The 15,346-nt window shown below is 33.0% G+C and overlaps 1 protein-coding gene and 1 pseudogene across 1 annotated transcript; both read right to left on the bottom strand.

Moving 5' to 3' along the window:
- Positions 1 to 4,817: 4,817 nt before the first annotated feature.
- LOC125838377 (probable serine/threonine-protein kinase PBL28) lies at positions 4,818 to 8,954 on the bottom strand (annotated as a pseudogene).
- A 1,489-nt stretch (positions 8,955 to 10,443) lies between these two features.
- Positions 10,444 to 13,357, bottom strand: LOC125838333 (putative serine/threonine-protein kinase). Its single transcript, XM_049517392.1, has 4 exons — positions 12,910 to 13,357; positions 12,038 to 12,153; positions 11,321 to 11,584; positions 10,444 to 10,677 (listed from the first exon to the last, which is right to left on the bottom strand). Exons 1-4 carry the CDS (start codon positions 13,355 to 13,357, stop codon positions 10,444 to 10,446), a joined length of 1,062 nt encoding a protein of 353 aa, XP_049373349.1.
- Between the last annotated feature and the right edge of the window lie 1,989 nt (positions 13,358 to 15,346).

Below are 15,346 nucleotides of genomic sequence, written 5' to 3'. Positions count from 1 at the left end.
TAGTTTATTGAATGGGGTTAATTTGTCAAACGAAAATGCTATCAGCTGTTTCCTGGGAGGGTTAAAACCTGAGCTCAACAAAGTTGTTAGAATGCAAGCACCCAAAACCTTAATGCAAGCCTACAAGTTAGCTTAAGTTGCAAGAAAAGGTTTTTGATGCTCAGGCTAAGTCTGGGGAATTAGTAGAACCAGCAGGAATCAGACTGGTCTTCTCCCTACTCCATCTAGGTTTCAGGGTGTACAAAAACCTACTTTTTCTAGCACAACTGTCAAGAAACCTTATGAATCATATGCTAACATATTCAGTAATGGTAATACTGGAAGAAGGTTATTGATTGTTGCTGAGATGGATAAGAAAAGGGCTAAAAGACTGTGTTTCTTGTGTGATGAGAAGTATATGCCTGGGCATGTTTGTAAATCCAAGAAACAGTTGTATTTGGTTGAAGTTCTGGATGATGGGGAGGTAATCACGGAGGAAGAAGTGTTAGAAGTGGATGAGTGCATGACAATCTCCTTACAAGCATTTACTGGAAGTACAGGTTATCAAACAATTAGAGTAACTGGATACCATGAAAAACAATCCTTACAGGTGCTTATTGATACAGGTAGTACTCATAATTTCATTGATGAGTCAATGGCAAGGTAGTTAGGTTGTAAAGCTTTGCCTATACATGAACAATCAATAAGTATGGCTGATGGTAGGAAGGTTCAAACTGCTGCGGTGTGTAAGAATTTGAAGTGGTTACTGCAGGGTACAACTTTTTCTTCTGATTTCCTACTACTACCACTAGGGAACGTTGACATAGTATTGGGTGTGGAGTGGTTAAACACTTTGGGTAGGATTTTGTTTGACTTCAGAAATAGAACTATTGAGTTTGTGCACTTGGGAAGAAAACATGTTTTAAGAGGAGCCAGTAGCCAAATCAAGACCACCAAGGCCAAATCCTTGAACAAAAAGAGTGATGAATCAGTTCAGGTCTTCATGCTTACCTTAGTGATAGGTGCAACCTCTGTTTGGCAATGCAACAGTATACAAGTAACTCAAGGTACTGATATTCATCCTACCTTAATTGTTTTAATGGAACAGTACAAATGCATCTTTGATATGCCTACTACATTGCCCCCTAGTAGAGGCATCTTTGATCACAAAATACCACTCATTGACTCAGCGTACTCCTGTTAGCAAAAGGCCTTATAGATATCCTGGAATGAAGAAAGATATTATTGAGAAGCTAGTACAAGAAATGCTAGATCAAGGTGTGATACAACCTAGTTCTAGTCCCTGTGCTTCACTTGTAGTCCTTGTTGGGAAGAAAGATGGACGTTGGAGGTTTTGTGTAGACTATAGAGATCTCAACAAACTGACAGTAAATGACAAGTTTCTTATTCCTATCATTGAGGATTTGTTAGATGAACTAGGAGGAACTGAAGTGTTCTCTAAGATTGATCTTAGAGCTGGTTACCATCAATTAAGGATGAAGGAAGCAGATACCTATAAGACAACTTTTAAAACTCATGAAGGACATTATGAATTTCTGGTTATGTCATTGGTCTTACAAATGCACCTTCTTCATTTCAGAGTCTTATGAATGTTGTATTTAAACCACTCCTTAGGAGGTCAGTACTGGTTTTTTTTTTATGATATATTGGTGTACAACAAGGATATGTTAGCTCATGTGAACCATTTACAAGCTGTATTTGATTTGATGAAGCAACATCAGCTATTTGCCAAGGGTTCTAAGTGTGATTTTGGGGTACCTGAGGTAGAGTACCTAGGTCATTTCATTAATGCTAAAGGGGTAGCTACTGATCCTAAGAAGATTTCTGCAGTACAGGCTTGGACTGTCCCTACAAATATCAAACAACTGAGAGGGTTTCTTGGTTTAACAGGATATTATAAGAGGTTCATTCTGAATTTTGGATCCATTGCTAAACCTCTCACTGAATTATTGAAGAAGGATAAGTTTGTATGGAATGAGGGTGCTGCTACAACTTTTCATATTCTCAAAGATGCATTGGTGACTGCACCTGTCTTAGCATTACCAGACTATGATAAACCATTCATAATTGAGACTGATACAAGTGGTTCAGGAATTTGTGTTGTCTTGATGCAGCAAAGGCATCCAATTGTCTATATCAATAAGCATTGGCACCTAGACATCAGGTTATGTGTGTGTATGATAGAGAGCTATTAGCCATTATATTTGCAGTTACTAAGTGGTCTCATTACCTATTAGGAAGACATTTCATTGTGAGAACTGATCAAAAGGCACTAAAACACCTCCTGGAACAAAGTATTCATACTGATTTTCAGGTTGCTGGTATTTCTAAATTGATGGCCTTTGATTTTACTATTGAGTTCAAGAAAGGGACTGACAATAAGGCTGCTGATGCCTTGTCAAGAAATCAAAGTGCTGAGTTGTTGGCTATTTCACTCTTAACTCCTAATGATACACTTTTGGAGAGAATTAGCCTAACATGAACATCTGATGCTAAGTTGCAAGCTGTTATTCTTAAGTTACAAGCAAAGCCTTATAAATTCTATACCTGGATTGGTTCTCAACTAAGGTGGAAAGGCAGGCTAGTTGTAGGGTCTGGTTTCCAGTTAAGACAAACCATTATTCAATTGTGGCATTCAACACCACAATGTGGTCATGCAGGTATGGATGCAACTATTAAGAGGTTACAATCCCTCTTCTACTGGAAGTCATTAGCAGCTGACATTAGGAATTTTATTCAGAAATGTGATATTTGTCAAAGGCATAAGTATGATACAACAGCTTACCCTGGACTACTTCAACCATTACCTATTCCTGATGGTGTATGGGTTGATATCAGTCTAGATTTCATTGAAGGTCTTCCTAAGTCAAAAGGGAAGGATGTCATTTTAGTAGTGGTGGACAGATTCAGTAAGTCTGATCACTTCATTGCTATTGCACATCCTTACACTACTGAAACTGTAGCTTAGTGTTTTCTAGACAATGTTTTCAGATTGCATGGTATGCCAACTTCTATAGTAAGTGACAGAGATCCCATTTTCTTGAGTTCTTTTTGGCAAGAGTTATTTACATTGCAGGGGGTCTTACTACATAAATCTATAGCATACCATCCCCAAACTGATGGTCAAACAGAGGTTCTTAACAGAACCTTGGAGACATATTTGAGATGTTTTTGTTCTGATAGTCCTCACACTTGAGCTACTCAACTACCTCTTGCTGAATGGTGGAACAGTACTACATACCACTCTACCTTAAAATGTACACCTTATGAAGTTCTATATGGTCAAAAACCACCAATACACTTGCCTTACTTGGCTAGTGAGTCTTCTAATGACCTGGTTGATAGATCTCTGGTAGCTAGAGAGGTTGTGATAGCACTACTCAAGCTCCATTTAACTAGAGCACACCAAAACATGAGGGATAAAGCTAACAAACATAGGTCTGATAGGCAAATTATGGAGGGAGATTGGGTTTACTTGAAATTGCAACCTTGCGGGCAGATTTCAGTGGTTTCTTGGCCTTTCAACAAGCTTGCTGCAAAGTATTTTGGTCCTTACTTGGTCCTTTCTAGAGTTGGTGCAGTAGCTTACAAGTTGCTTTTACCTGCTGATGTCCTTATTCATCCTGTGTTTCATGTCTCCCAGCTGAAAAGGTGTTATAAGGTTCCTACAGTCATTAATCATCCCCCCGTATTACATCTTTCAAGCCCTTATTGTCCCATTCCTGAGTCGGTATTGGAGATAAGGATGGTCAAGAAGGGTAATAAGGCTGTGTGTCAAGTCTTGGTTTAATGGTCTGGCTTGGATGCTTCTCAGGCTACTTGGGAATTCCTATGTGAGCTGCAACACAGATTTCCTGCATTTCACCCTTGAGGACAAGGGTGGTTTCCATTGGGGGGTATTGATACAATGCTTTAGATAATTAGAAATATTAAAAAGTAGTTAGTACTGTTCATTAGTCACCAAAACACAGTGATTATTGTCCACTGTATTAGAGTTTGTTAGAAGCAGTTATTTTGTTATCTGTAGCATTAGATTCCAATTCAGTTCTATTAATAGAGATGTAATACAATTGTAAATCATTGAATGATATGTGATAATTCTTCTCCTCTCTTTTACTCTGTTCTTCTTAGCTTCTATCTTGGAATTGCCCTGATATAGCTATCTTCTTCTTCGAGGTTCATCCTCCTAGTTGATATTATCCTTTCGATTACTAGTAATTGGATCAGTATGGAGCAAATAAGTTTTTTCTCTTCTACATATCAAATGTTTTTAAACAACTCTCCATGCTCATTTTTCTCTTAATTTCTACTATCTTTTGCTAATGAACAGGAAAATGGGTAATCCGCAAAGAGGATCTTAGTGAAATAGTGCAAAGCGTGGCCCCATAAGGCATAAGTTATTATTTAAACTCCATGGGCTAAATATTGGAAACTATAACCACATTAAATCTTGGCAGAGACTCAAGCAGAAGAAGAAGATACAAAAATACGCATATTTTAATTTATACAAGAATGGGTATATACATCGAATTCCAGTAAATACATAGTAAACAAAATTTTAATCGGATAAGGAGGATCAAGAGTGTTTTTCTGTACAACAGACAACAACAATGGATCATTCTTATCATAAATTTACACCACCATAATGCAACAAATCACAAATGTTCTCAAGAACCAAAATGTGGTTTCACAAACAGGAAGCAGCTTTGCTAGCTGCACATCATCGAGCTAAAAAAAATTTCGAAAAAAAATCAAAGTGTGTTTCTCCCAACAGAATAACTAAGCATTCAAAATCAAAGATACTTTGATGTTAAGTTTCAGACAGGAATGACATGACCAACTGAATGTGATCTCCTTAATACGGGTAATGCACTTTGCTCCGCGGCTTTCTAAAACAGAAAGACAAGTTAGAATGAACTTTTCTAGTGTGATTTACTATATTGTACGTGTGTTTTTTACATACCTTATCAGACAATGTGTTTTTCAAGACTTTCTCCATCTCCTCAACGACAACCTCTATAGTTGGACGGCCTTTACTTGATTTGGCAACACAGAGCACTGCAATTTGAAGTATGGACTCGAAATCCACACTGTTTACTTCACCTTTTAGTTGCGGGTCCTCAAAGTCTTTTAGTTCACGTTTACCCATGCTCACATCCTTTGCCTGATTAACGGTAGCTTTTGGTTAATTATCACTGCTAATTTATTCTATAAGCTTAAAAAATTGAGCTTGGGAGAGCATACTTTTCTTGTTAGTTGGTCTCTGGCATCCAAATCAAGTTCAATCACTTTCTGACCAGAAAGAACCTGTAGAGCTACTATACCAAAGCTGTACACGTCACTTGCACAGGTCAACTTTGCGTTACTCATATATTCTGGATCCATATAACCTATCGTCCCTCGTACATCTGTGAACACTTTGCTCTCTTCCATTCCCAACATCTTTGCCAGCCCAAAATCTGATAGCTTTGCTTCCAAATCCTCTGTTAAAAGGATATTTGTAAGCTGCACACGTTGTAATTCACAAAAAACAAAGTAAATAGATATTGATCATAAGAAATACAATTCAGGAGAAATGATTTACTAGCTGATACCTTAATATCTCTATGAACAATGAATCCATCTATGTAGCTGTGGAGATACCTCAATGCAAGTGCACAATCTCTTAAGATTTTTACCCTTTGTTCCCAACTTAAGACCCTCTCTTTCCCTAAAAGATTTTTAACACATTGATTAGTAAGGGTGATTACGATCGATCTTGAAAAATTACTCTACTCTCTACTTACTCAGAAGATGTTGAGCTAGATTTCCAGCAGAGCAATACTCGTAGACTAAATATTGTTCACCGTCTTCAATGCAACACCCAAAGAGGCAAACAAGATTAGGATGTCTGACTCTGGAAAGATTCTCGAGTTCTCTACTGAAGGAATCGGATGTGTTACTTCTATATATCTGCTTGATAGCAACTACTTGTCCACTGGGAAGAACCCCTTTGAAAACTTGCCCTGCACTACCGCGTCCCAGGAATTTCTCCTCATCTATATTATTTATCGCGTTCTCAATCTCAGCTTTTGAGAAAGTATATAGCCCTGGACAAGAAGCAAACATCTTTGGCTTTGAAAGAAGAAGCTTTCGTCCAGCCCTAGCATTTCTTGTTACATATTTAACAAGAAAGATCGCCATCATCATCACAAATATTGCTAAAACAATTGCAACTAATGCTTTCGCCAAAGAATCTGCATTTTATTTAGTCAATTAGTTAGTATAAGATTATGAAACAATTAGTGCTACGGCTACTTTGTCGAAATCTCATACTTACATTTGATTTTAATGTAATCTTCACTTGACTTATCTGTACAAAGAAAGATATTAGTAAACATTGCAATTAATTAAAACTAATGTCATTAATTTCCTCACCTAAAGTATTCAGCCCTGGCAAACATCTGAAGAAATCGTCGATTAAAGAGGGATCGTTTAATTTTGTGGTAGTAACTGAAATGACAACAGCCACAATACAAATAGCTCTCTCTGTTTCATTATCATTCGCATTAAACTGATGGAGGAAATGATCCCTGGCAGACTTGATGGCACTTGTGCAATCCTTGCAAGCATGGTCGAAGTTGGAGGAAGTGAAACTTGAACAGTTATCCCTGACATCCTTAAAATTGTGATCCTGCAAAATACTTGTCAAAGAAAGGGTAGAACATTGGCTGCTTTGTTGATAGAGGGAATTAAGTCCACATTTATCGATGGAAACAGAGGGCTGGTGCTCAAAGGATCCAGAGGCACAACGTCCCCATTGATCTTTATGGAGGAAGAGGTTCCCTTTCTGAATTGCTTGCTTGGCTAATGCCTGTGTGAAGAAGTTGAGGGCATTTTGGCAGCATCTTGTGGTGGGGAAACTGTCCCATTCATGGATGATTTCTTGATCAATAGCAATGCATTCACCGCTTGGTTTGTATGGAGATGAAGTGAAGTTCAGCCCACAATCTGCACATTTAAGAACAGGACATCGAAACTATCTACTCCAAAAAATTGACAGAGTTAATATCTCAAAACATCAAATTTACTTAGCAATACCACAAAAATAAGAATAAAAGATAGAGTTTAATAGACTTTCATGAAATCAAATACTTAAGACAATTATTAAGCTTGAAAACAGTCGCATAAACAATTAAACATTGAACATAATGTAGCCAAGTTTTGAATTAGTCGACTTAACAAGGTGTACTTGGCATTAACATCCTAGATAGTGTGTTATCACATTAAAAAAAAAAGCCAAAAATTAGTCAATTACCAATCCTCTCATATTTTCCTTAAGGAACAAGATGGGTTAAACTCTCAGTGGAGGGAATACATCGAGGATTGGTCAAAAATGAGCCCAAATATAGGTAACCATCCAGAATTTTATGGATTTAGCTCAAGATAATTTAAATCAGGTCATTCTTAACTCACTCAAGTCTTTCAGAGAAGGAAAAATTACCTAAATACATAATTTATTTTATCATATTCTCTAAAATTCTCTATCATTTGAAAAAATTACAAAAAAATCTTTAATTGAGCTCAATTAAATCTCTAATTTCAATCCGTTTTAAGACTTTTTATTTGCATGGATGTAATGTATGTTCATATATTGAAGGTATGAATTACAATCTATTTCATATCTTCTAGCATTTATTTATCCATTTGTAACTTCTTCTTTTTTAATTTTCTTGAGTTGAAATTTAAATTATGGTTATAAAAGTTAAATAACAATATATTAAAATTATCGAGATTAATCGGGTCAAATTGGGTGGGTCATGACCCAACCCGAATTTTAGCCTATTTGAGCTCAAAGTAAACTTGTGCGGGCTATGACCCAACTCGATTTCTATTTCAAGTTATTTTAATATCTCAAATTTCAACTCAACCCGCCCATTTAACACCCCTAGTTAAACTGGTAGGTTCCTAAAGAAATCATGAATTTAACATTGGGTGAATTATTTGATTCCGAGTTTCTCACGTATTTTTCAGTCAAAATAAAGTGCAAATTTGTGCCAATACAATGATGATTATATTTATATAGAAAGTATAATGAGAGATATATTCAAGTTATTTTTGATAGAGCGGGGTAGTCCTGTTTATTTGAAGGGTTCATGTTATCATGACAAAAAAAAATATTTATTTATTTTGTCATGTCAATTTTTTTCTTTTTAATGATAAATTTGATTGAATGATTTTGAAAAATAAAGTAGTAACTTGATAATTTTATTGATACAAAATAAAATTCAAATACTTTGGTATATAAATTTCCACGATTGAGTGAACTTTTGATAGATTAACTCCAAGAAAGTTTGGTTACTATTCCTTTTTTCATTTCATATTACTTACTTTTTCTTTTTTTTTCTCAATACTTAAAAAAAAATGACATATTTCTATATTTAAAACTTCATCCGTCCCAATTGTGACACTTATCGGATTTCGAGATCCAAACAAATCTATCTTTGACTGTAAATTTTTCATACATCTTTTAAGTATTTTGAATTGTCAATTATTGTGACTTATAGTACTTTTGACGTAGTTTATAAATGTATAAATTTCATTTCAATTATTTTGAAAATTGCCGATCAAACTTAAACTGTTTAACTCTCGAAAAATGAAAAGTCTCACGTAAATTGGGACAGAGGAAGTAACAATTTAACTTTAAAATGTTAATTTTATTGTTAATGAAATGATTTCTAGCTATATAAACATCTATGATTTATTTTAAACCCTAAGTTGAAAAGTTTTTTTCTTTCTGTTGTCAAGTCAAATTAACTCAAAAAAAAAGAAGTAAATTAACTCATATAAATTGAAACGAAGAAGTAAAAGAAGTCAAAGCAAATACCTGCGTCTTCTGGAGAAGGCGCGGTCAAATTAGCGAAAATAAGACATATTTGGAAAAAGAAGACTGCCTTGATGAGTACAACAACCATCTCCCTCCCTTAATTGATGATACTTAATCAAGAAAAGATGAAAATTAATGTTAACATATTAATTTTAAAGTTATAGTTAAAAGTTAGTAAAATCGTTTTTTTTTTTTGACACACAAGAAATTGTGATGATCATATATAGGTAAATTTTCCTCATTAGAATCGAAGAATATTGTATTAGATAGGATAATATTCTTTATTTTATTATTTATGTTACATAGTTATTCTCCGCGCACAACATCTTTGAAATGGCTTTTTGTGCATAACAATATACTCCATCCGTCCCTAATTACTTGTTCACTATTAAATTGACACATTTATTAAGAAAATGATGACTGAAGTGGATGAATTACTATTTTAAGATTTTCAAGACTTTTTTCTCAGTTAATTAATTGAGTGTATAATAATTAATAGGTAAAACAAATTATCTTTTTTTGATTTGTCATAATGGACAAGTAATTAAGAACCCAATTTACTTCTATGACATTTACTAAGTCCAAAGACCAATCGATGTGCCTTTATATTTTTTGGAGTGGAAAGTTACATTCATTAGAAAAGAAAGAAAATAATTGGAACAACAAAACTGTATAATGTGCTTGAAATTATTCTACTTTACTTTGATAAGAAGAAATTAAAACTAGTCGATATTATCAATTCAATTCATCAAAATTCTTACTAAAAAGTATGTCCAAACAGAGAAGACAAGGAGGTAGATAGAAACGGGATGTGCTTGGGCACCTAAGTACTTATATTCTTTTTCTTTCTTGTATATATGTAAGTAAATAATTTAGTTGGTTCGCGATTAGGGTCATTCTATGTCTATTCAATTATTTATGATGTTCATCTTCTCTCACCTTTCAATTCTCTTATGGTTATCTTATTTGTTATAATTCTAGACTTTGCGATAAGTAATTTTCATTTTGCAACAATATTAAATAGAGATGATCATTAAAATTATTTATTGGTATGAATATACCAATTTGGGGGTGGGGGGGTGGGGGGTGGGGGGGTGGGGGGTTTGACATTTTATTTATCGAGTTTCTACTAATCTCGATGCAATTATTTTTTACAAGATCACCTAAGTACTCATTGCCTCGTGCCTGTTTTCCTATAACATTGAATAGACGATCAATTTAAATTAATATTATTTTAATAATGATAAATAAATAAATAAAAGGTAAAAGGTAAAAGCCAAAACCAAATCATACATGTATATAGTATATACTTTTACAGTAATTCAATATTATGACATATATAAAGCGTGTTCCATTATCCCCTTTATTTATTCACAGGCAGTCAACATGTCTCTATAGTCCATTTCTTGATTACAAAAGGTAAATAAACCTAAGGGGTATTTAATATATTGTAGTGATTAATTACTTCAAATAATTAAAACTTTTATCTCTTATTCCCCAACCCCCTTTTTTAATTAAAATCTTTAAAAACATAGGTTTATAACCCCTTGCATCACAAAACTTGATTTAAATAACTTCTAGACATGAGGAGGAACATTAATAGGCCAACCAATGTTGCTCATGAGCATCCAAATGTTGTTGAGCTCTTCATAAACTAGGTTTATTGTTGGGCGCTCTATTCTTGTTTCAGACACACAAATTACTGCAATGTGCAATATGGATTTCAATGCTTCGTGGTTTATTAGTTTCCCTTTCAACCTCGGATCTTCAAACTCGGAGATTGGAAGCTTTCCTGTACTTACATCCTTAGCCTGCATCAATTTGTGAGGATTATTGGATGATATATATACACTAACGTATTTCTGTATTTCAGGATAATTTAACTTTAAACTTTTTTATTTTAGAGAGGAAAAGTTGTTTCTTAAACTTCATGTTTTTTACATAAATTGGACGAAAGGAGAGTAATAACTAATAAGCATGGATTAATAACGTGCAAAACATTGGTTGAGGAGTACAAACCTTAAAATCTATACAAATATTTCCATTTTCGACCATCCATAAACATTAATGCACTAAGCACTTATTAAGAAAAGTCAATTGTTTTACTCCCCCTGTCTCAATTTATATGACTCACGTTTCTTTATATTCAGTCCCAAAAGAAAGAACACATTTTTATATTTAGTAATAACATAATGATTCAATTGGTAGTCCTACCAATATCTATGACTTATTTTAAACCTTAAGTTTCAAAAATCCTATGTTGCTCGGACTCTTTCAAAATGTCAACGTGTCGAATCCTCCAAACATAGTGTAATATTGAAGGATTCGACACGAGTGCGGCATTATTTTTGAAGAGTCCGAACAACGGAACTTAGCCAAAATCTGTCTTTCTTTCTTAAATTTTGTATCAAGTGAAAACAACATCACGTAAATTAGGACGGATGAAGTATTTACCTTTGTTAACAATGTGTGTCTGGCATCTTGATCAAAGTGAGGAAGTTTTGTTCCAGATAGGACTTGCAACATTATAACTCCAAAGCTATAAATGTCAGTTTCTGCACAAGTGAGTAACCCACACTTTTTGTATTCCGGGTCTGTGTATATTCCATTTTCCAAAACATCTCCAAATACTTTGCTTTCTTCCATTCCTAGCATTTTTGATTGACCAAATCCGCATAGCTTTGGTTCAAATGTCTCATTCAAAAGAATGCTGCTAAGCTGTCATATTAGAACACTATTAATACTTATAATTTCTAAATTCCTAACATCGTCAAAAAGATAAGTATTGAAAACAGTACCTTGAATTTGGCACAAATTATTAATTGGTCGCCTTATTAATTTATTCCCAATTTATTGACAACCTTAAAAATACCTCTCCGTTTGACTAACTAAACTTAGATACACCCTCAGATATGCCACATGACATAGCAATTGGTCTCAGATTCTTGAAGCATGGGCCTCTTGTTAAAAGAACGAGAGAAGTATTGAAAACACCCCTACACTTCACGAGAATTTAGGGGTGTATTTTACTAAGTTCAGTTAATCAAGTAAAATGGTATTTCTAAAGCTGTCAATAGTTCTGCAGGAATGAAACTAATAATTCAGCACAAATTTAGAGGTGTTTTCAATACTTCCTTCAACATCAAAAGTTTAATAATTTTTGTGCAATACCTTAATGTGGCGATGAATAATTGAGCCATCAATATAATTATGGAGATATGTGATTGCACTTGCACAGTCCCTCAATATTTTAACTCTTGCGTCCCAAGTCAAAACAGTGTCTTCTCCTAAATATTTCATGAACTAGCTATAATGTAACATTATCTTTAGAGAGAAATTACAATGTATAAAACGAATCAATCTTTGTGAGAAATATATATCTGGTGAGAGCAATTTAAACCATTTAGAACTTTGTGTCAAATCAAATAAGACCCCATAAAACCAGACCAAGGAAAACAATATTTATGTGATTTTTACAAAGTTTATATGTACTCATTGATAGTGGTACAATATGCGTGACCAAAAACTAGATAAAGGATAAATAAAGATGAATTATTAGTGTATATTTTTTATATATGCAAAAATTAACTAAATAAAGAGAGTTGATTTTCGTGCACGTACAAGATTTACACTCATATTAAAATTACCTCTAACAACAAATATGTATTCATAATAAGTCCTAAGTCCAACAATACTTCTCCACTATTGATTTTGCACACTTTTTAAGAAACTTTAAATAGAAGAATAATTTTACTATATCACCCTTTGAATATTGTGAATACAATGTCTTGAAAAATGTAATAGAGAAATGACTATAATTAATGATAAGGGTAAATTAGAAACTAAATGTAAAATTGTCCATTGATTTCATAAAGTGAACAAGTTGTGTTGGACATCCTAAAATATTATAGTGGACAACTATTATTGAACAGAGGGATAATTATTTTTTCTTAATTGATGTCTCAAGTCCAAATATGACATGTAAAAATGAACGGAGGTACGAGAGAGTTATAAATTAAAAAGTTAGAGGAAGAGAAACTAACTGATTAAATACTGGCCTAGATTTCCACCAGAAGAGTGTTCATAAACCAAAAAGTGATTTCCATCTTCATTACAAAAACCCAATAGACAAACAATGATAGGATGCCTAGCTCTTGATAGACACTCAACTTCCCTAATAAAAGAGTCCATTGCATCTTTTGTTTTGTGCATTTCTTTAATAGCCACATTTTGTCCACTTGGTAATATCCCTTGATAAAACTCTCCTCTTCTTCCATGTGCTATCCACTTTCTTCTTCTCATATTACCAATGTTTAAAGCATTCTCAATCTCAACATTTGTGAATTTGTAGAGACCATTAGTGGTAGGTGACTCCACATTTTGAGAAACCACTACCTTTTTACTAATTCTCTTCAAAATGCATTTCAACACCATGAAAAGTATTGTGATTATTACTATGGTCACTACCATTGCATGAAATTCTTCTCCCATTTAATAACCTTTTTTTTTCTGACTTAAAGCTTCTCTAATATCACCCCTAGCTAGCTAGATGCACTTCTATCAATTATATGTGGTTCAAATATAAAATTCACTCAGATAATTAAGAGATATTCAAGAAGTTAAAGCACAATTCAACTCACATTTTTGAAATTTTATGAAGATACTAGATAGTCGAAATCATAAATTGCAAAAATAAAATACAGAGAAAAATTGATATATGGACTCATAAAGTAATACTACACTAAAAATGATCTTTACAACAATTACTTAATGGTAATTAACTAAATTGCCGCTAAATATGTTTTTAGTGACAATTAACACTCTTTGTAAATGTCATAAAGTCTATAATAATATTGAATCCAATAACAATTAACTAATGTCCGTAAAGACTTTAGTACAATTTGTTAATGTACATATTTATTTATGTAAAAAGCTATTTTTGTTGTAGCATATGTAGTAGTAAAAATAAAAAGACCTTGACCAAAACCAATGAAGAATGAGAAGACGATTATGGAGCAACCTCAAACGAAGTAACATGTTCAGTATTTATAATGTTTTCTGGGAAATAGGGAAACACAAAAATGTCAATTTTCTTGTTAAATTTACTATGCAATTCCTTTGTCACTCTTTCAATGAAACCTTGATATTCCCCAAGATCAACTAAGGAAAATGGCAACTTTTCGTTTCATATTATTGATGTAAGTCCAAAGGACTACCTAGTTATTCCCTCCGTCTCATATTAGTTGATCATCTTACTAAAAATAGTTGTCCATCTTATTAAATCAGAAAAATATTAATTAAATTTTTTCTATATTATCTTTACAATCAATTCTTTTTGAAAGTGTTTACATTTATTTGTAAAATTCTCAAAAAGTTTTGAACGGGTAAATTAATAAAATTATCTTCTTATTTTTGATTTCTTAATATAATATGCGTATAAAAAGTAAATTGATAACAAAGATGACAAAGAACAGAATAAGGTACATAATAAGTTAATGAATGTCAGACATGTTTTGATATAAATATTTTATCTAATTTGATATTTCTTTGTTTCTCCAATCTTTTCTGCTCTACACAAATCCTACTCACTCGTTTTGTGTGATGGTGACCAAGGGCAATAATTCTATTCTATGCTTAGGTAACTTCGTTCAATGTTATTAGTACTACTATAAAACCTCACAAGTAGGGGAACATAATATGGTATATACGGAATATTATATCGAAATAATTTTTTTTTTACATTATAGTATGAATATTATGATATTTATGGTAAAGTATTTGGTATGCCTTTTAATAATTTTTTTATATTTGATACGATATTTGATAGTTATAATATAAATATAGAAATATCATTTACCACACCAAGGTTTTATAGTAATATATATAGAACCCAAACTATATATATATATATACTAAAAAGGCATGATTCGTGCCAGCACGGACCCAATACGTACATTTGTGTATCTTTGAACTTTTTTTAGTTCTCAATGCTGAAAAATAACTTTGAGTTTTGATTTTTCTACTGTGTCAATATATTCATCTACACTTGTATCAAAAACAATTCTAATTGTCATTACATAATACATAACAATATATATAAAATAAATTTTATAATCACGGTAGTTTCAGTTAAATAAAGAGGAGCTCAAAAACTAAATAAATCTTCAATAGTTGATGCAAAGAAAAATTCAACCCATCCATTCAAAAGTCCTCCCTGCATGACTGTCAGTCACAAGCTAAGATTTTGAGCAACAACCTGAAGCAAAATTAAACAAAATGTTTCATCAAATATAAAGTGCAAATGCATTCACAGAATCACAGGTCCATTATTGTAAGTACCTCTAGCAACTTGCTTGTGAAATTATTAGAATTGAAAATGTCAACAACCAAAAAAACATAAAATATAATTTACACTTGATTCTCTTCTACAGAGATCCTTCACCAATATAATCATTATTTATTTATTTATAATAGAAGGAA

This window comes from Solanum verrucosum, unplaced genomic scaffold, assembly GCF_900185275.1.
Source record: "Solanum verrucosum unplaced genomic scaffold, falcon-dt-bn FXZP01000150.1, whole genome shotgun sequence".
In the NCBI taxonomy this organism is placed as follows: Eukaryota; Viridiplantae; Streptophyta; class Magnoliopsida; order Solanales; family Solanaceae; genus Solanum; species Solanum verrucosum.
The sequence above is the reverse complement of the archived record's forward strand: the minus strand, read 5'-3'. Positions and strand labels throughout refer to the sequence as shown.